Genomic DNA, 24,046 nt, shown 5'->3' with positions numbered 1-24,046 from the left:
CAGCAACACACACACCGACACACACAGCAACACACACAGCGACACACACAGCAACACACACAGCGACACACACAGCAACACACACAGCGACACACACAGCAACACACACACCGACACACACAGCAACACACACAGCAACACACACACCGACACACACAGCAACACACACAGCGACACACACAGCAACACACACAGCGACACACACAGCAACACACACAGCAACACACACACCGACACACACAGCAACACACACAGCGACACACATAGCAACACACACAGCGACACACACAGCAACACACACAGTGACACACACACACACACACACCGACACACACACCGACACACACAGCGACACACACAGTGACACACACAGCAACAAACAAAGCGACACACACAGTGCTACACAGAGCGACACAAACAGTGCTACACACAGCGACACACACAGTGACACACACAGTGACACACACAGCAACAAACAAAGCGACACACATAGCAACAAACAAAGCGACACACACAGTGCTACACAGAGCGACACACACACACAGTGACACACACAGCAACAAACAAAGCGACACACACAGTGCTACACAGAGCGACACACACCAACACACACAGCAACACACACAGTGACACACACACCAACACACACAGGTTCATACTATGCATTGTAAATGTTTACTAATATATTTCATTAATTTCAAGAATATATCAAAACAATTCTAATGTTTTTGTTAAACGTCTTTATTTTACATGTTTGTGTTTTTTGTGTTTCCATGAATAAATGAAACAATAACTGCTGAACAAACACGTGGAAGAATTTACACAATAAACGTATGACATCATAGAGCGTGTGGTCTGTCTTTGACAGGAAGTGATGTCATCAGTGACATCATGAAGGGACTTCTTAGACAGGAAGTGATGTCATCAGTGACATCATGAAGGGACTTCTTAGACAGGAAGTGATGTCATCAGTGACGTCATGAAGGGACTTCTTAGACAGGAAGTGATGTCATCAGTGACATCATGAAGGGACTTCTTAGACAGGAAGTGATGTCATCAGTGACATCATGAAGGGACTTCTTAGACAGGAAGTGATGTCATCAGTGACATCATGAAGGGACTTCTTAGACAGGAAGTGATGTCATCAGTGACATCATGAAGGGACTTCTTAGACAGGAAGTGATGTCATCAGTGACATCATGAAGGGACTTCTTGGACAGGAAGTGATGTCATCAGTGAAGCGTCTAAACAGGCCACACAGCCACGACCACGATGGCGATGAGCAGCAGAACGATGACGACCAACATACCTGTGAAGAGAAAGATAGAGAAAGATAAACAAAGATCAACAAAGATAAACAAAGATAAATAAAGATAAACAAAGATAAATAAAGATAAACAAAGATCAACAAAGATAAACAAAGATAAACAAAGATAAATAAAGATAAACAAAGATAAATAAAGATAAACAAAGATCAACAAAGATAAATAAAGATAAACAAAGATCAACAAAGATAAACAAAGATAAATAAAGATAAACAAAGATCAACAAAGATAAATAAAGATAAACAAAGATAAATAAAGATAAACAAAGATCAACAAAGATAAATAAAGATAAATAAAGATAAATAAAGATAAACAAAGATAAACAAAGATAAACAAAGATAAATAAAGATAAACAAAGATAAATAAAGATAAACAAAGATAAATAAAGATAAACAAAGATCAACAAAGATAAATAAAGATAAATAAAGATAAACAAAGATCAACAAAGATAAATAAAGATAAATAAAGATAAACAAAGATAAACAAAGATAAATAAAGATAAACAAAGATAAACAAAGATAAATAAAGATAAACAAAGATAAATAAAGATAAATAAAGATAAACAAAGATAAATAAAGATAAACAAAGATAAATAAAGATAAATAAAGATAATCAAAGATAAATAAAGATAAATAAAGATAAACAAAGATAAACAAAGATAAACAAAGATAAATAAAGATAAATAAAGATAAACAAAGATAAACAAAGATAAATAAAGATAAACAAATATAAACAAAGATAAATAAAGATAAACAAAGATCAACAAAGATCAACAAAGATAAATAAAGATAAACAAAGATAAATAAAGATAAACAAAGATAAACAAAGATCAACAAAGATAAATAAAGATAAACAAAGATAAACAAAGATAAATAAAGATAAACAAAGATAAACAAAGATCAACAAAGATAAATAAAGATAAACAAAGATAAACAAAGATCAACAAAGATAAATAAAGATAAACAAAGATAAACAAAGATAAATAAAGTTAACAAAGATAAACAAAGATAAACAAAGATAAATAAAGATAAACAAAGATAAACAAAGATAAATAAAGATAAATAAAGATAAACAAAGATAAATAAAGATAAATAAAGATAAACAAAGATAAACAAAGATAAATAAAGATAAACAAAGATAAATAAAGATAAACAAAGATCAACAAAGATAAACAAAGATAAATAAAGATAAACAAAGATCAACAAAGATAAATAAAGATAAATAAAGATAAACAAAGATCAACAAAGATAAATAAAGATAAATAAAGATAAACAAAGATAAATAAAGATAAATAAAGATAAACAAAGATAAACAAACATAAATAAAGATAAACAAAGATAAACAAAGATAAATAAAGATAAATAAAGATAAACAAAGATAAATAAAGATAAATAAAGATAAACAAAGATAAACAAAGATAAATAAAGATAAATAAAGATAAACAAAGATAAATAAAGATAAACAAAGATCAACAAAGATAAACAAAGATAAACAAAGATAAATAAAGATAAACAAAGATCAACAAAGATAAATAAAGATAAACAAAGATAAATAAAGATAAACAAAGATCAACAAAGATAAATAAAGATAAATAAAGATAAACAAAGATCAACAAAGATAAATAAAGATAAATAAAGATAAACAAAGATAAACAAAGATAAATAAAGATAAACAAAGATAAACAAAGATAAACAAAGATAAATAAAGATAAATAAAGATAAACAAAGATAAATAAAGATAAACAAAGATAAATAAAGATAAACAAAGATAAATAAAGATAAATAAAGATAATCAAAGATAAATAAAGATAAATAAAGATAAACAAAGATAAACAAAGATAAACAAAGATAAATAAAGATAAATAAAGATAAACAAAGATAAACAAAGATAAATAAAGATAAACAAATATAAACAAAGATAAATAAAGATAAACAAAGATCAACAAAGATCAACAAAGATAAATAAAGATAAACAAAGATAAATAAAGATAAACAAAGATAAACAAAGATCAACAAAGATAAATAAAGATAAACAAAGATAAACAAAGATAAATAAAGATAAACAAAGATAAACAAAGATCAACAAAGATAAATAAAGATAAACAAAGATAAACAAAGATAAATAAAGTTAACAAAGATAAACAAAGATAAACAAAGATAAATAAAGATAAACAAAGATAAACAAAGATAAATAAAGATAAATAAAGATAAACAAAGATAAATAAAGATAAATAAAGATAAACAAAGATAAACAAAGATAAATAAAGATAAACAAAGATAAATAAAGATAAACAAAGATCAACAAAGATAAACAAAGATAAATAAAGATAAACAAAGATCAACAAAGATAAATAAAGATAAACAAAGATAAATAAAGATAAACAAAGATCAACAAAGATAAATAAAGATAAACAAAGATCAACAAAGATAAATAAAGATAAATAAAGATAAACAAAGATAAACAAAGATAAATAAAGATAAACAAAGATAAATAAAGATAAACAAAGATAAATAAAGATAAATAAAGATAATCAAAGATAAACAAAGATAAATAAAGATAAATAAAGATAAACAAAGATAAACAAAGATAAACAAAGATAAATAAAGATAAACAAAGATAAATAAAGATAAACAAATATAAACAAAGATAAATAAAGATAAACAAAGATCAACAAAGATCAACAAAGATAAATAAAGATAAACAAAGATAAACAAAGATAAATAAAGATAAACAAAGATAAACAAAGATCAACAAAGATAAATAAAGATAAATAAAGATAAACAAAGATAAACAAAGATAAATAAAGATAAACAAAGATCAACAAAGATAAATAAAGATAAATAAAGATAAACAAAGATAAACAAAGATAAACAAAGATAAATAAAGATAAATAAAGATAAATAAAGATCAACAAAGATAAATAAAGATAAATAAAGATAAATAAAGATAAACAAAGATAAATAAAGATAAATAAAGATAAACAAAGATCAACAAAGATAAATAAAGATAAACAAAGATCAACAAAGATAAATAAAGATAAATAAAGATAAACAAAGATAAACAAAGATCAACAAAGATAAATAAAGATAAACAAAGATCAACAAAGATAAATAAAGATAAACAAAGATAAATAAAGATAAATAAAGATAAACAAAGATAAACAAAGATAAATAAAGATAAATAAAGATAAACAAAGATAAACAAAGATAAATAAAGATAAACAAAGATCAACAAAGATAAATAAAGATAAATAAAGATAAACAAAGATCAACAAAGATAAATAAAGATAAATAAAGATAAACAAAGATAAACAAAGATAAATAAAGATAAATAAATATAAACAAAGATAAACAAAGATAAATAAAGATAAATAAAGATCAACAAAGATAAGTAAAGATAAATAAAGATAAATAAAGATAAACAAAGATCAACAAAGATAAATAAAGATAAACAAAGATCAACAAAGATAAATAAAGATAAATAAAGATAAACAAAGATCAACAAAGATAAACAAAGATAAACAAAGATAAATAAAGATAAACAAAGATCAACAAAGATAAATAAAGATAAACAAAGATAAATAAAGATAAACAAAGATCAACAAAGATAAATAAAGATAAACAAAGATCAACAAAGATAAATAAAGATAAATAAAGATAAACAAAGATAAACAAAGATAAATAAAGATAAACAAAGATAAACAAAGATAAACAAAGATAAATAAAGATAAATAAAGATAAACAAAGATAAACAAAGATAAATAAAGATAAACAAAGATAAATAAAGATAAACAAAGATAAATAAAGATAATCAAAGATAAACAAAGATAAATAAAGATAAATAAAGATAAACAAAGATAAACAAAGATAAACAAAGATAAACAAAGATAAATAAAGATAAACAAAGATAAATAAAGATAAACAAATATAAACAAAGATAAATAAAGATAAACAAAGATCAACAAAGATCAACAAAGATAAATAAAGATAAACAAAGATAAACAAAGATAAATAAAGATAAATAAAGATAAACAAAGATCAACAAAGATCAACAAAGATAAATAAAGATAAACAAAGATAAACAAAGATAAATAAAGATAAACAAAGATAAACAAAGATCAACAAAGATAAATAAAGATAAATAAAGATAAACAAAGATAAACAAAGATAAATAAAGATAAACAAAGATCAACAAAGATAAATAAAGATAAATAAAGATAAACAAAGATAAACAAAGATAAACAAAGATAAATAAAGATAAATAAAGATAAATAAAGATCAACAAAGATAAATAAAGATAAATAAAGATAAATAAAGATAAACAAAGATAAATAAAGATAAATAAAGATCAACAAAGATAAATAAAGATAAACAAAGATCAACAAAGATAAATAAAGATAAATAAAGATAAACAAAGATAAACAAAGATCAACAAAGATAAATAAAGATAAACAAAGATCAACAAAGATAAATAAAGATAAACAAAGATAAATAAAGATAAATAAAGATAAACAAAGATAAACAAAGATAAACAAAGATAAATAAAGATAAATAAAGATCAACAAAGATAAATAAAGATAAATAAAGATAAATAAAGATAAACAAAGATAAACAAAGATAAATAAAGATAAATAAAGATAAACAAAGATCAACAAAGATAAATAAAGATAAATAAAGATAAACAAAGATCAACAAAGATAAATAAAGATAAATAAAGATAAACAAAGATAAACAAAGATAAACAAAGATAAATAAAGATAAATAAAGATAAACAAAGATCAACAAAGATAAATAAAGATAAATAAAGATAAACAAAGATCAACAAAGATAAATAAAGATAAATAAAGATAAACAAAGATAAACAAAGATAAATAAAGATAAATAAAGATAAACAAAGATAAACAAAGATAAATAAAGATAAATAAAGATCAACAAAGATAAGTAAAGATAAATAAAGATAAATAAAGATAAATAAAGATAAACAAAGATCAACAAAGATAAATAAAGATAAATAAAGATAAACAAAGATCAACAAAGATAAATAAAGATAAATAAAGATAAACAAAGATCAACAAAGATAAACAAAGATAAACAAAGATAAATAAAGATAAACAAAAGTAGCTGGTTGAACTCCTGCTACACGAGCGAGGGATGAGAGGAAAGAAAGGCAGGAATGTTTCCACGTGAGCAACACGTGTCGTCGACACACGCGTGTGCGAAGATCATGATCACATGTTTCTGTCAAATACTTCCTGAAAACTGCAGTTTTTGTACTTGTGAGCACAGATGTACCTCCTTGGCAGAGGTATGTCTGTGACATCATGGATCTGAGGGGGGCTTGATTTCTCCACCACAGCCTCCAGACTCACCACAGGACGCCGACCTCGTCTCCACCAGCTTCACTCTTCGGGTCTCGTTGCGAATCCGATCGTCTGTCTTGTCCACGAGATGCGCGAGATCGTCGATGATTTCTGCAGCCAAAGAAATATTAAAATATATATTTTTAGAAATACTACTTCAAAACACGCAGCTGTCAATCATGTGTTCGGTTCGTTTACACTCTTTGGGAAGAAAATATTGAGGAACTTAAATATTTTTAGATTGTTTTTCTCACATCATCGACACTCGTGTATCGTTGTTGTTTTTACAATTGACTGACAAGGTTTGTTCATGTTTGTGATGCAATTACACTTCCGGCCTCTAGATGGCAGCAGTCGTTACGTCCTCCACAGCTAGAGTGATGACTGAGGACGAGAGGATACAGTGAGTCCAGCAGCTTTTAAAGCTGATGTTTGGACATATTTTGGTTTGAAACACATGTGCTGCTAAACCTTATGCTAGACTTTGTGTGTCGTGGAGAGAAAACTCTACAGATGTTGCTCTTCATGTTCCAACATCTGTTCCTGTGAAGATCTGCACGTGTGCGATAGTTTCACTGCTGACACGAGCGTCCGAGCCGTTACACTGACGTAAGGAACAAGAGAGAAGATGAAAGAACAACAGAGAAGATGAAGGAACGAGAGAGAAGATGAAGGAACAACAGAGAAGATGAAGGAACAAGAGAGAAGATGAAAGAACGAGAGAGAAGATGAAGGAACAACAGAGAAGATGAAGGAACGAGAGAGAAGATGAAGGAATAAGAGAGAAGATGAAGGAACAACAGAGAAGATGAAGGAACAAGAGAGAAGATGAAAGAACAACAGAGAAGATGAAGGAACAAGAGAGAAGATGAAGGAACAAGAGAGAAGATGAAAGAACAACAGAGAAGATGAAGGAACAAGAGAGAAGATGAAGGAACAAGAGAGAAGATGAAGGAACAAGAGAGAAGATGAAGGAACAACAGAGAAGATGAAGGAACAAGAGAGAAGATGAAAGAACGAGAGAGAAGATGAAGGAATAAGAGAGAAGATGAAGGAACAACAGAGAAGATGAAGGAACAAGAGAGAAGATGAAAGAACAACAGAGAAGATGAAGGAACAAGAGAGAAGATGAAGGAATAAGAGAGAAGATGAAGGAACAACAGAGAAGATGAAGGAACAAGAGAGAAGATGAAAGAACAACAGAGAAGATGAAGGAACAAGAGAGAAGATGAAGGAATAAGAGAGAAGATGAAGGAACAACAGAGAAGATGAAGGAACAAGAGAGAAGATGAAAGAACAACAGAGAAGATGAAAGAACAACAGAGAAGATGAAAGAACGAGAGAGAAGATGAAGGAACAAGAGAGAAGATGAAGGAACAACAGACAAGATCAAAGAACGAGAGAGAAGATGAAGGAACAACAGAGAAGATGAAGGAACAAGAGAGAAGATGAAGGAACAAGAGAGAATATGAAAGAACAAGAGAGAAGATGAAAGAACAACAGAGAAGATGAAGGAACAAGAGAGAAGATGAAGGAACAAGAGAGAAGATGAAAGAACGAGAGAGAAGATGAAAGAACAACATAGAAGATGAAGGAACAAGAGAGAAGATGAAAGAACAACAGAGAAGATGAAGGAACAAGAGAGAAGATGAAGGAATAAGAGAGAAGATGAAGGAACAACAGAGAAGATGAAGGAACAAGAGAGAAGATGAAAGAACAACAGAGAAGATGAAGGAACAAGAGAGAAGATGAAGGAATAAGAGAGAAGATGAAGGAACAACAGAGAAGATGAAGGAACAAGAGAGAAGATGAAGGAATAAGAGAGAAGATGAAGGAACAACAGAGAAGATGAAGGAACAAGAGAGAAGATGAAAGAACAACAGAGAAGATGAAGGAACAAGAGAGAAGATGAAGGAATAAGAGAGAAGATGAAGGAACAACAGAGAAGATGAAGGAACAAGAGAGAAGATGAAAGAACAACAGAGAAGATGAAAGAACAACAGAGAAGATGAAAGAACGAGAGAGAAGATGAAGGAACAAGAGAGAAGATGAAGGAACAACAGAGAAGATCAAAGAACGAGAGAGAAGATGAAGGAACAACAGAGAAGATGAAGGAACAAGAGAGAAGATGAAGGAACAAGAGAGAATATGAAAGAACAAGAGAGAAGATGAAAGAACAACAGAGAAGATGAAGGAACAAGAGAGAAGATGAAGGAACAAGAGAGAAGATGAAAGAACGAGAGAGAAGATGAAAGAACAACAGAGAAGATGAAGGAACAAGAGAGAAGATGAAAGAACAACAGAGAAGATGAAGGAACAAGAGAGAAGATGAAAGAACGAGAGAGAAGATGAAGGAACAACAGAGAAGATGAAGGAACAAGAGAGAAGATGAAGGAACAAGAGAGAAGATGAAAGAACGAGAGAGAAGATGAAAGAACAACAGAGAAGATGAAGGAACAAGAGAGAAGATGAAAGAACAACAGAGAAGATGAAGGAACAAGAGAGAAGATGAAGGAATAAGAGAGAAGATGAAGGAACAACAGAGAAGATGAAGGAACAAGAGAGAAGATGAAAGAACAACAGAGAAGATGAAGGAACAAGAGAGAAGATGAAGGAATAAGAGAGAAGATGAAGGAACAACAGAGAAGATGAAGGAACAAGAGAGAAGATGAAAGAACAACAGAGAAGATGAAAGAACAACAGAGAAGATGAAAGAACGAGAGAGAAGATGAAGGAACAAGAGAGAAGATGAAGGAACAACAGAGAAGATCAAAGAACGAGAGAGAAGATGAAGGAACAACAGAGAAGATGAAGGAACAAGAGAGAAGATGAAGGAACAAGAGAGAATATGAAAGAACAAGAGAGAAGATGAAAGAACAACAGAGAAGATGAAGGAACAAGAGAGAAGATGAAGGAACAAGAGAGAAGATGAAAGAACGAGAGAGAAGATGAAAGAACAACAGAGAAGATGAAGGAACAAGAGAGAAGATGAAGGAATAAGAGAGAAGATGAAGGAACAACAGAGAAGATGAAGGAACAAGAGAGAAGATGAAAGAACAACAGAGAAGATGAAGGAACAAGAGAGAAGATGAAGGAATAAGAGAGAAGATGAAGGAACAACAGAGAAGATGAAGGAACAAGAGAGAAGATGAAAGAACAACAGAGAAGATGAAAGAACAACAGAGAAGATGAAAGAACGAGAGAGAAGATGAAGGAACAAGAGAGAAGATGAAGGAACAACAGAGAAGATCAAAGAACGAGAGAGAAGATGAAGGAACAACAGAGAAGATGAAGGAACAAGAGAGAAGATGAAGGAACAAGAGAGAATATGAAAGAACAAGAGAGAAGATGAAAGAACAACAGAGAAGATGAAGGAACAAGAGAGAAGATGAAGGAACAAGAGAGAAGATGAAAGAACGAGAGAGAAGATCAAAGAACAACAGAGAAGATGAAGGAACAAGAGAGAAGATGAAAGAACAACAGAGAAGATGAAGGAACAAGAGAGAAGATGAAAGAACGAGAGAGAAAATGAAAGAACAACAGAGAAGATGAAGGAACAAGAGAGAAGATGAAAGAACAACAGAGAAGATGAAGGAACGAGAGAGAAGATGAAGGAACAACAGAGAAGATGAAGGAACAAGAGAGAAGATGAAAGAACAACAGAGAAGATGAAGGAACGAGAGAGAAGATGAAGGAACAACAGAGAAGATGAAGGAACAAGAGAGAAGATGAAAGAACGAGAGAGAAGATGAAGGAACAACAGAGAAGATGAAGGAACGAGAGAGAAGATGAAGGAACAAGAGAGAAGATGAAGGAACAAGAGAGAAGATGAAGGAACAAGAGAGAAGATGAAGGAACAACAGAGAAGATGAAGGAACAAGAGAGAAGATGAAAGAACGAGAGAGAAGATGAAGGAATAAGAGAGAAGATGAAGGAACAACAGAGAAGATGAAGGAACAAGAGAGAAGATGAAAGAACAACAGAGAAGATGAAGGAACAAGAGAGAAGATGAAGGAATAAGAGAGAAGATGAAGGAACAACAGAGAAGATGAAGGAACAAGAGAGAAGATGAAAGAACAACAGAGAAGATGAAGGAACAAGAGAGAAGATGAAGGAATAAGAGAGAAGATGAAGGAACAACAGAGAAGATGAAGGAACAAGAGAGAAGATGAAAGAACAACAGAGAAGATGAAAGAACAACAGAGAAGATGAAAGAACGAGAGAGAAGATGAAGGAACAAGAGAGAAGATGAAGGAACAACAGACAAGATCAAAGAACGAGAGAGAAGATGAAGGAACAACAGAGAAGATGAAGGAACAAGAGAGAAGATGAAGGAACAAGAGAGAATATGAAAGAACAAGAGAGAAGATGAAAGAACAACAGAGAAGATGAAGGAACAAGAGAGAAGATGAAGGAACAAGAGAGAAGATGAAAGAACGAGAGAGAAGATGAAAGAACAACAGAGAAGATGAAGGAACAAGAGAGAAGATGAAAGAACAACAGAGAAGATGAAGGAACAAGAGAGAAGATGAAGGAATAAGAGAGAAGATGAAGGAACAACAGAGAAGATGAAGGAACAAGAGAGAAGATGAAAGAACAACAGAGAAGATGAAGGAACAAGAGAGAAGATGAAGGAATAAGAGAGAAGATGAAGGAACAACAGAGAAGATGAAGGAACAAGAGAGAAGATGAAAGAACAACAGAGAAGATGAAAGAACAACAGAGAAGATGAAAGAACGAGAGAGAAGATGAAGGAACAAGAGAGAAGATGAAGGAACAACAGAGAAGATCAAAGAACGAGAGAGAAGATGAAGGAACAACAGAGAAGATGAAGGAACAAGAGAGAAGATGAAGGAACAAGAGAGAATATGAAAGAACAAGAGAGAAGATGAAAGAACAACAGAGAAGATGAAGGAACAAGAGAGAAGATGAAGGAACAAGAGAGAAGATGAAAGAACGAGAGAGAAGATGAAAGAACAACAGAGAAGATGAAGGAACAAGAGAGAAGATGAAAGAACAACAGAGAAGATGAAGGAACAAGAGAGAAGATGAAAGAACGAGAGAGAAGATGAAGGAACAACAGAGAAGATGAAGGAACAAGAGAGAAGATGAAGGAACAAGAGAGAAGATGAAAGAACGAGAGAGAAGATGAAAGAACAACAGAGAAGATGAAGGAACAAGAGAGAAGATGAAAGAACAACAGAGAAGATGAAGGAACAAGAGAGAAGATGAAGGAATAAGAGAGAAGATGAAGGAACAACAGAGAAGATGAAGGAACAAGAGAGAAGATGAAAGAACAACAGAGAAGATGAAGGAACAAGAGAGAAGATGAAGGAATAAGAGAGAAGATGAAGGAACAACAGAGAAGATGAAGGAACAAGAGAGAAGATGAAAGAACAACAGAGAAGATGAAAGAACAACAGAGAAGATGAAAGAACGAGAGAGAAGATGAAGGAACAAGAGAGAAGATGAAGGAACAACAGAGAAGATCAAAGAACGAGAGAGAAGATGAAGGAACAACAGAGAAGATGAAGGAACAAGAGAGAAGATGAAGGAACAAGAGAGAATATGAAAGAACAAGAGAGAAGATGAAAGAACAACAGAGAAGATGAAGGAACAAGAGAGAAGATGAAGGAACAAGAGAGAAGATGAAAGAACGAGAGAGAAGATGAAAGAACAACAGAGAAGATGAAGGAACAAGAGAGAAGATGAAGGAATAAGAGAGAAGATGAAGGAACAACAGAGAAGATGAAGGAACAAGAGAGAAGATGAAAGAACAACAGAGAAGATGAAGGAACAAGAGAGAAGATGAAGGAATAAGAGAGAAGATGAAGGAACAACAGAGAAGATGAAGGAACAAGAGAGAAGATGAAAGAACAACAGAGAAGATGAAAGAACAACAGAGAAGATGAAAGAACGAGAGAGAAGATGAAGGAACAAGAGAGAAGATGAAGGAACAACAGAGAAGATCAAAGAACGAGAGAGAAGATGAAGGAACAACAGAGAAGATGAAGGAACAAGAGAGAAGATGAAGGAACAAGAGAGAATATGAAAGAACAAGAGAGAAGATGAAAGAACAACAGAGAAGATGAAGGAACAAGAGAGAAGATGAAGGAACAAGAGAGAAGATGAAAGAACGAGAGAGAAGATCAAAGAACAACAGAGAAGATGAAGGAACAAGAGAGAAGATGAAAGAACAACAGAGAAGATGAAGGAACAAGAGAGAAGATGAAAGAACGAGAGAGAAGATGAAAGAACAACAGAGAAGATGAAGGAACAAGAGAGAAGATGAAAGAACAACAGAGAAGATGAAGGAACAAGAGAGAAGATGAAAGAACAACAGAGAAGATGAAGGAACAAGAGAGAAGATGAAGGAATAAGAGAGAAGATGAAGGAACAACAGAGAAGATGAAGGAACAAGAGAGAAGATGAAAGAACAACAGAGAAGATGAAAGAACAACAGAGAAGATGAAAGAACGAGAGAGAAGATGAAGGAACAAGAGAGAAGATGAAGGAACAACAGAGAAGATCAAAGAACGAGAGAGAAGATGAAGGAACAACAGAGAAGATGAAGGAACAAGAGAGAAGATGAAGGAACAAGAGAGAATATGAAAGAACAAGAGAGAAGATGAAAGAACAACAGAGAAGATGAAGGAACAAGAGAGAAGATGAAGGAACAAGAGAGAAGATGAAAGAACGAGAGAGAAGATGAAAGAACAACAGAGAAGATGAAGGAACAAGAGAGAAGATGAAAGAACAACAGAGAAGATGAAGGAACAAGAGAGAAGATGAAGGAACAACAGAGAAGATGAAGGAACAAGAGAGAAGATGAAGGAATAAGAGAGAAGATGAAGGAACAACAGAGAAGATGAAGGAACAAGAGAGAAGATGAAAGAACAACAGAGAAGATGAAGGAACAAGAGAGAAGATGAAGGAATAAGAGAGAAGATGAAGGAACAACAGAGAAGATGAAGGAACAAGAGAGAAGATGAAAGAACGAGAGAGAAGATGAAAGAACAACAGAGAAGATGAAGGAACAACAGAGAAGATGAAAGAACGAGAGAGAAGATGAAAGAACAACAGAGAAGATGAAGGAACAACAGAGAAGATGAAGGAACAAGAGAGAAGATGAAAGAACAACAGAGAAGATGAAGGAACAACAGAGAAGATGAAGGAACAAGAGAGAAGATGAAGGAACAACAGAGAAGATGAAGGAACAAGAGAGAAGATGAAAGAACAACAGAGAAGATGAAGGAACAACAGAGAAGATGAAAGAACGAGAGAGAAGATGAAAGAACAAGAGAGAAGATGAAAGAACGAGAGAGAAGATGAAAGAACAACAGAAAAGATGAAGGAACAACAGAGAAGATGAAAGAACGAGAGAGAAGATGAAAGAACAACAGAGAAGATGAAGGAACAACAGAGAAGATGAAGGAACAAGAGAGAAGATGAAAGAACAACAGAGAAGATGAAGGAACAACAGAGAAGATGAAGGAACAAGAGAGAAGATGAAGGAACAAGAGAGAAGATGAAGGAACAACAGAGAAGATGAAGGAACAAGAGAGAAGATGAAAGAACGAGAGAGAAGATGAAAGAACAACAGAGAAGATGAAGAAACAAGAGAGAAGATGAAGGAACAAGAGAGAAGATGAAAGAACAACAGAGAATATGAAGGAACAACAGAGAAGATGAAGGAACAAAAGAGAAGATGAAGAAACAAGAGAGAAGATGAAATAACAACAGAGAATATGAAGGAACAACAGAGAAGATGAATAAACAAGAGAGAAGATGAAGGAGCAAGAGAGAAGATGAAAGAACAACAGAGAATATGAAGGAACAACAGAGAAGATGAAGGAACAAGACAGAAGATGAAGGAACAAGAGAGAAGATGAAGGAACAAGAGAGAAGATGAAGGAACAAGAGAGAAGATGAAGGAACAAGAGAGAAGATGAAGAAACAAGAGAGAAGATGAAGAAACAAGAGAGAAGATGAAGGAACAAGAGAGAAGATGAAATAACAACAGAGAAGATGAAGGAACAACAGAGAATATGAAGGAACAACAGAGAAGATGAAGGAACAAGAGAGAAGATGAAGGAACAACAGAGAAGATGAAGGAACAACAGAGAAGATGAAGGAACAAGAGAGAAGATGAAGGAACAAGAGAGAAGATGAAAGAACAACAGAGAAGATGAAGAAACAAGAGAGAAGATGAAGGAACAAAAGAGAAGATGAAAGAACAACAGAGAATATGAAGGAACAACAGAGAAGATGAAGGAACAACAGAGAAGATGAAGAAACAAGAGAGAAGATGAAAGAACAACAGAGAAGATGAAGGAACAACAGAGAAGATGAAGGAACAACAGAGAAGATGAAGAAACAAGAGAGAAGATGAAGGAGCAAGAGAGAAGATGAAAGAACAACAGAGAATATGAAGGAACAACAGAGAAGATGAAGGAACAAGAGAGAAGATGAAGGAACAAGAGAGAAGATGAAGGAACAAGAGAGAAGATGAAGGAACAAGAGAGAAGATGAAGGAACAAGAGAGAAGATGAAGAAACAAGAGAGAAGATGAAGGAACAAGAGAGAAGATGAAAGAACAACAGAGAAGATGAAGGAACAACAGAGAAGATGAAGGAACAACAGAGAAGATGAAGGAACAAGAGAGAAGATGAAAGAACAACAGAGAATATGAAGGAACAACAGAGAAGATGAAGGAACAACAGAGAAGATGAAGAAACAAGAGAGAAGATGAAGGAGCAAGTGAGAAGATGAAAGAACAACAGAGAAGATGAAGGAACAACAGAGAAGATGAAGGAACAAGAGAGACGATGAAGGAACAAGAGAGAAGATGAAGGAACAAGAGAGAAGATGAAGAAACAAGAGAGAAGATGAAGGAACAAGAGAGAAGATGAAAGAACAACAGAGAAGATGAAGGAACAACAGAGAAGATGAAGGAACAACAGAGAAGATGAAGGAACATAGAAGAAGATGAAGGAACAAGAGAGAAGATGAAGGAACAAGAGAGAAGATGAAGGAACAAGAGAGAAGCTGAAAGAACAACAGAGAAGATGAAGGAACAACAGAGAAGATGAAGGAACAACAGAGAAGATGAAGGAACAAGAGAGAAGATGAAAGAACAACAGAGAAGATGAAGGAACAACAGAGAAGATGAAGGAACAAGAGAGAAGATGAAGGAACAAGAGAGAAGATGAAGGAACAACAGAGAAGATGAAGGAACAAGAGAGAAGATGAAGGAACAAGAGAGAAGATGAAGGAACAACAGAGAAGATGAAGGAACAACAGAGAAGATGAAGGAACAAGAGAGAAGATGAAGGGACAACAGAGAAGATGAAGAAACAAGAGAGAAGATGAAGGAACAAGAGAGAAGATGAAGGAACAACAGAGAAGATGAAGGAACAAGAGAGAAGATGAAGGAACGAGAGAGAAGATGAAGGAACAACAGAGAAGATGAAGGAACAAGAGAGAAGATGAAGGAACGAGAGAGAAGATGAAGGAACAAGAGAGAAGATGAAGGAACAAGAGAGAAGATGAAGGAACGAGAGAGAAGATGAAGGAACAAGAGAGAAGATGAAGGAACAATAATCATATAATAATCATATAATTAATAATAAAAAAAACTAATATAATACTTATATTATAATAATACTAATATAATAATATAATAATAATAATAATAATAATAATAATAATACTAATATAATAATATAATAATAATAATAATAATAATAATATAATTAATAATTCTAATATAATAATAATAATAATAATAATATAATTAATAATTCTAATATAATAATAATAATAATAATTATATAATTAATAATTCTAATATAATAATAATAATAATAATAATAATAATAATATAATTAATAATTCTAATATAATAATAATAATAATAATAATAATAATAATTATATAATTAATAATTCTAATATAATAATAATAATAATAATAATAATATAATTAATAATACTAATACTAATATAATAATGTTTTCTTCAACGTTCAAAAACAAAGTTAGTTTAAGACACAAAGAATATTATTCAACATATTCTTCACTAAAGCAACTGAGTCTTCATTTGAATCTGAAAGGATTTCAAAGAACTTTTACCATTTTGTTGATCCAGTTCTCCACTGATCTCCTGCCCCATCATCTTCTGTCGGCCGATCACAGCAGAGAGAGCGTCCAGACCAGCGTCTTGTTCTGAAGACACCAAACATCTCACTGAACACTTGATGGAACATCTGGTGAAGCTCAACACAACAACACAACAACACAACAACAACATGAAGCTCAACAACAACACAACAACACAACAACACAACAACACAACAACAACATGAAGCTCAACAACAACACAACAATATGTTTGGAGATGTTTGTCGTGTCAAGTTTAAAAGAGGAAACAAGTTAATGAGAAGATTTTGTTCATTGATAATAATAACATTATGTTCATTGATAATAATAACATTATGTTCATTTATAATAATAACATTATGTTCATTGATAATAACATTATGTTCATTTATAATAATAACATTATGTTCATTGATAATAACATTATGTTCATTTACAATAATAACATTATGTTCATTTATAATAATAACATTATGTTCATTTATAATAATAACATTATGTTCAATGATAATAATAACATTATGTTCATTTATCATAATAACATTATGTTCATTTATAATAATAACATTATGTTCAATGATAATAATAACATTATGTTCATTGATAATAGTAACATTATGTTCATTGATAATATTAACATTATGTTCATTGATAATAATAACATTATGTTCATTGATAATATTAACATTATGTTCATTGATAATAATAACATTATGTTCATTGATAATAATAACATTATGTTCATTTATAATAATAACATTATGTTCAATGATAATAATAACATTATGTTCAATGATAATAATAACATTATGTTCATTGATAATAATAACATTATGTTCATTGATAATAACATTATGTTCATTTACAATAATAACATTATGTTCATTTATAATAATAACATTATGTTCATTTATAATAATAACATTATGTTCAATGATAATAATAACATTATGTTCATTGATAATAATAACATTATGTTCAATGATAATAATAACATTATGTTCAATGATAATAATAACATTATGTTCATTGATAATAACATTATGTTCATTGATAATAATAACATTATGTTCATTGATAATAACATTATGTTCATTGACAATAATAACATTATGTTCAATTTATAATAATAACATTATGTTCATTTATAATATTAACATTATGTTCATTTATAATAATAACATTATGTTCAATGATAATAATAACATTATGTTCATTGATAATAATAACATTATGTTCATTTACAATAATAACATTATGTTCAATGATAATAATAACATTATGTTCATTTATAATAATAACATTATGTTCATTGATAATAACATTATGTTCATTTATAATAATAACATTATGTTCATTTACAATAATAACATTATGTTCAATGATAATAATAACATTATGTTCATTGATAATAATAACATTATGTTCATTTATAATAATAACATTATGTTCATTGATAATATTAACATTATGTTCATTGATAATATTAACATTATGTTCATTGATAATAATAACATTATGTTCATTGATAATATTAACATTATGTTCATTGATAATAATAACATTATGTTCATTGATAATAATAACATTATGTTCATTGATAATATTAACATTATGTTCATTGATAATATTAACATTATGTTCATTGATAATAATAACATTATGTTCATTGATAATATTAACATTATGTTCATTGATAATATTAACATTATGTTCATTGATAATAATAACATTATGTTCATTGATAATATTAACATTATGTTCATTGATAATATTAACATTATGTTCATTGATAATATTAACATTATGTTCATTTATAATAATAACATTATGTTCATTGATAATATTAACATTATGTTCATTGATAATAATAACATTATGTTCATTGATAATAATAACATTATGTTCATTTATAATAATAACATTATGTTCATTGATAATAATAACATTATGTTCATTTATAATAATAACATTATGTTCATTGATAATATTAACATTATGTTCATTGATAATAATAACATTATGTTCATTGATAATAATAACATTATGTTCATTTATTATAATAACATTATGTTCATTGATAATATTAACATTATGTTCATTGATAATATTAACATTATGTTCATTTATAATAATAACATTATGTTCATTTATAATAATAACATTATGTTCAATGATAATAATAACATTATGTTCATTGATAATAATAACATTATGTTCATTGATAATAATAACATTATGTTCATTGATAATAGTAACATTATGTTCAATGATAATAATAACATTATGTTCATTGATAATAATAACATTATGTTCAATGATAATAATAACATTATGTTCAATGATAATAATAACATTATGTTCATTGATAATAATAACATTATGTTCATTGATAATAGTAACATTATGTTCAATGATAATAAAAACATTATGTTCTGACCTTCAAGGATCTTCTTCTGCTGCTCTCTGATGTCTCCATGACTCAACCCTCTGGTCTCCTCAGACTCGTGGATCAGCCACGGATCAGCAGCTGCTCTGGACTGAAGCTCCGCAGACATGAGGCTCGACCTGTGAACCAACTTTCGAATGATTTATCGAGAAAACAACAGGTTCGTTTCTCTTCCAACACCTGCCAATCAAATGATCTTCTCCCGCCAATCAAGTTGACGACGAATGTTTGGATGTAAAACTGTCAATCAAACAGTCTTGATCAAATCAACTCTAGTGATTCTCATCGTCGACCCTCTGCTGGTCCAGAGACACTCCAGCATTCTAACCTCTGTGACCTGTGACCTGTGTGTGTGAGGTCTGGACTTCCTTCCTGCCCCGAGTCCAGAGTGTGAAGATCCGATTAGTGGGTGGAACCGGTGGAGCGGGTCGGTGACCCGGAGCAGGCGGGTCGTGACTGAGCGACTCGGACACAGGGATTGAACTCTTGACCATCAGGTCCAGCGGATCATTGAACCGGAGACACTGACCTTCGTTCAAAGGTTCACTGAAGGTTCTCACAGGTGTTTGAAATCAAACTAGAAAAACATCTTCAGTTTAGCCTTCAACGAACATCTTCACGTTCACTCGTCTCACTTGGATCTCATCTAACATCAACGTGAGGTCCTCCTCGAGAGCCTGGTTCACCTGCTGGTCTGAGGATCCGTGGACTCTCCTTTGAAGGTGGCCACGAGCTGCTTCTCTCGGGTCAGAAGGTCATCGATGAGGTTCTGTCGTCTGTCGGCCTCCGACTGCATCCTGACCACGTTGAGGAACGTTGAGGAACGTTTGTGCAGAATTATTTATGACAAGAACATGGATGAGTCTTGATGATCGATCACTCTGATGACATCCATCGATCATCTACTTCTACTTTCATTTCTTCACACGCCAGTGAAGAGCGAGGCTGTGCTGCCCTCTGCTGGTGGAGACCTGCTGGTGCACAGCAAGAAAAGATACAAGCGACGAGAAGATGACGCTCGCAGCAAACTCTCCTTCAGTTGAGCGATGTTCTGCTTGAGCTTCTGCAGCGACGCCCGGAGAGTCATGTTGATCTGCAGGTTCAACGGGTTAGAAGAATAATGATAATAATAACAATATAATAATCCAGGTTCACCTTCGCAGGGTTCCCTCCGGTTCTCTGCTGACGGTTCCGTTCATGGATGTTCTCAGCGACTTCCTGAGCGAGTCGACAGGTGGCGTCATAGTTCTGCAGCCTAGACAGAGAACCAGGTTCAGATCATAGTTCTTCAGTCTAGACAGAGAACCAGGTTCAGATCATAGTTCTTCAGTCTAGACAGAGAACCAGGTTCAGATCATAGTTCTTCAGTCTAGACAGAGAACCAGGTTCAGATCATAGTTCTTCAGTCTAGACAGAGAACCAGGTTCAGATCATAGTTCTGCAGCCTAGACAGAGAACCAGGTTCAGATCATAGTTCTTCAGTCTAGACAGAGAACCAGGTTCAGATCATAGTTCTTCAGTCTAGACAGAGAACCAGGTTCAGATCATAGTTCTTCAGTCTAGACAGAGAACCAGGTTCAGATCATAGTTCTTCAGTCTAGACAGAGAACCAGGTTCAGATCATAGTTCTGCAGCCTAGACAGAGAACCAGGTTCAGATCATAGTTCTTCAGTCTAGACAGAGAACCAGGTTCAGATCATAGTTCTTCAGTCTAGACAGAGAACCAGGTTCAGATCATAGTTCTTCAGTCTAGACAGAGAACCAGGTTCAGATCATAGTTCTTCAGTCTAGACAGAGAACCAGGTTCAGATCATAGTTCTGCAGCCTAGACAGAGAACCAGGTTCAGATCATAGTTCTTCAGTCTAGACAGAGAACCAGGTTCAGATCATAGTTCTTCAGTCTAGACAGAGAACCAGGTTCAGATCATAGTTCTGCAGCCTAGACAGAGAACCAGGTTCAGATCATAGTTCTTCAGTCTAGACAGAGAACCAGGTTCAGATCATAGTTCTTCAGTCTAGACAGAGAACCAGGTTCAGATCATAGTTCTTCAGTCTAGACAGAGAACCAGGTTCAGATCATAGTTCTTCAGTCTAGACAGAGAACCAGGTTCAGATCATAGTTCTTCAGTCTAGACAGAGAACCAGGTTCAGATCATAGTTCTTCAGCCTAGACAGAGAACCAGGTTCAGATCATAGTTCTTCAGTCTAGACAGAGAACCAGGTTCAGATCATAGTTCTGCAGCCTAGACAGAGAACCAGGTTCAGATCATAGTTCTTCAGCCTAGACAGAGAACCAGGTTCAGATCATAGTTCTTCAGTCTAGACAGAGAACCAGGTTCAGATCATAGTTCTTCAGTCTAGACAGAGAACCAGGTTCAGATCATAGTTCTTCAGTCTAGACAGAGAACCAGGTTCAGATCATAGTTCTTCAGTCTAGACAGAGAACCAGGTTCAGATCATAGTTCTGCAGCCTAGACAGAGAACCAGGTTCAGATCATAGTTCTTCAGTCTAGACAGAGAACCAGGTTCAGATCATAGTTCTTCAGTCTAGACAGAGAACCAGGTTCAGATCATAGTTCTTCAGTCTAGACAGAGAACCAGGTTCAGATCATAGTTCTTCAGTCTAGACAGAGAACCAGGTTCAGATCATAGTTCTTCAGTCTAGACAGAGAACCAGGTTCAGATCATAGTTCTTCAGTCTAGACTATTTAGACTATTCATGTATGTAATAATGTTGACAATAATAATGTTTTTGTAATAATGTTTGTAATAATAATAATATGTTTGTAATAATGTTTATAATAATAATGTTTGTAATAATGTTTATAATAATAATAATAATATGTTTGTAATAATGTTTGTAATAATAATATGTTTGTAATAATGTTTACAATAATAATGTTTTTGTAATAATGTTCATAATAATAATATGTTTGTAATAATGTTTATAATAATAATATGTTTGTAATAATGTTTATAATAATAATAATATGTTTGTAATAATGTTTATAATAATAATAATATGTTTGTAATAATGTTTGTAATAATAATGTTTTTGTAATAATGTTTATAATAATAATAATATGTTTGTAATAATGTTTGTAATAATAATGTTTTTGTAATAATGTTTATAATAATAATAATATGTTTATAATAATGTTTATAATAATAATAATATGTTTGTAATAATGTTTACAATAATAATAATATGTTTGTAATAATGTTTATAATAATAATAATATGTTTGTAATAATGTTTATAATAATAATAATATGTTTGTAATAATGTTTATAATAATAATATGTTTATAATAATAAACATCATGTCCGAGAACAAAAGTATTTCCTGACATGAACGAGTGAAAACCTTGTTTGATAAGATGTTTGATTCGTTCAGTGACAGAACCTCAGATGAAGAGAAATGATCTGTTTTGACACTTATTGATCGAAGATCATTTTTATTGATCGAAGATCATTTTTATTGATCGAAGATCATTTTTATTGATCGAAGATCATTTTTATTGATCTAAGATAATTTTTATTGTTCGAAGATCATTTTTATTGATCGTAGATCATTTTTATTGATCGAAGATCATTGTTATTGATCGTAGATCATTTTTATTGGTCGTAGATCATTGTTATTGATCGTAGATCATTGTTATTGATCGAAGATCATTTTTATTGATCGTAGATCATTGTTATTGATCGTAGATCATTGTTATTGATCGAAGATCATTTTTATTGATCGTAGATCATTGTTATTGATCGAAGATCATTGTTATTGATCGTAGATCATTGTTATTGATCGTAGATCATTGTTATTGATCGTATTTCAACCATTTATTCAATAAAGACATTTTCGGAATTTTTTATTGTTTTAAATGCTCAGCAAATCTAAATAATAAGAGAATATTTTGAAGAAACAGACAAACGTCATGGGACTGCTGTGACGTCATCTCAGTCATGTGACTTTTTTTTCTGTAACTTTAACTTCCAAAGAAACTAAACCTTTAGATTCTTATTATATAATATAGTTTAAATAACGTAAAACACACGGTTGTTGTCATTGGTTCATAAACCACTGAGTTGTTGTTTGAACCGCGAGAGAAGTGACTCGTTATTGTTTATATTAATATATTATTAATGTTTGAATTAAAGATCTTACCAGGTTTCTTGAGACATGACGTCAAAAGTTGTTCAACAGGAAACAAAACTCAACGTAAACACAAAGAAACACTTCCGGGTTTCACCAGCTCCTGCTACGGCAACTCGTGAGGGACCGTCGGTCTATTTTCGCGTTTGCGTTACGTCTTGATGTATTAAGAGTATATTTGATGTATTATTACATATTATTATTATTATTATTACATCAAGTTGTTGATATTTAAAAAACACAAACATACTCATAAAGTTTGTGTCGCATGGAAACTATTGACAATAATAATAAATCAGGTCTTTTTCAATAGTTTAATTTTGTTTCCTCATAATTTAACTTAAACCATATTTAAATAATAATGACGTCATGAGGTTCTAATGGTTTTATGGATCAAGGTCGAGAGGTTTGTTGACGAGATGAATTGTTGGTCTTCATGTGACGCCCTGATGACAAGAGCGAGATGTTTCCTCAACAAACAGTGGCGTGTTTGGATGAAAACACGTGTGTTTGTGTAAAAATCATAGTTTCACAGCTTCTTGGAAACTCTCGAGTCCATGACGTCACCAAACAGATGATTCTTGGTTTATCAGAATCTTTCA

At 31.7% G+C, this 24,046-nt stretch overlaps 1 protein-coding gene across 1 annotated transcript; it reads right to left on the bottom strand.

Moving 5' to 3' along the window:
- Positions 1-723: 723 nt before the first annotated feature.
- On the bottom strand, positions 724-23,550 carry stx8 (syntaxin 8). The gene is made up of 8 exons (XM_087791392.1): positions 23,457-23,550; positions 20,448-20,547; positions 20,291-20,385; positions 19,979-20,089; positions 19,284-19,411; positions 16,817-16,909; positions 6,694-6,795; positions 724-1,309 (listed from the first exon to the last, which is right to left on the bottom strand). The coding sequence occupies exons 1-8, from the start codon at positions 23,471-23,473 to the stop codon at positions 1,245-1,247; spliced, it is 711 nt and encodes a 236-aa protein (XP_087647518.1). The 5' UTR covers positions 23,474-23,550; the 3' UTR covers positions 724-1,244.
- Between the last annotated feature and the right edge of the window lie 496 nt (positions 23,551-24,046).

Source organism: Callionymus lyra, chromosome 1 (genome assembly GCF_982586985.1).
Source record: "Callionymus lyra chromosome 1, fCalLyr1.hap1.1, whole genome shotgun sequence".
NCBI lineage: Eukaryota > Metazoa > Chordata > Actinopteri > Syngnathiformes > Callionymidae > Callionymus > Callionymus lyra.
This window is presented reverse-complemented; position numbering and strand designations above follow the sequence as displayed.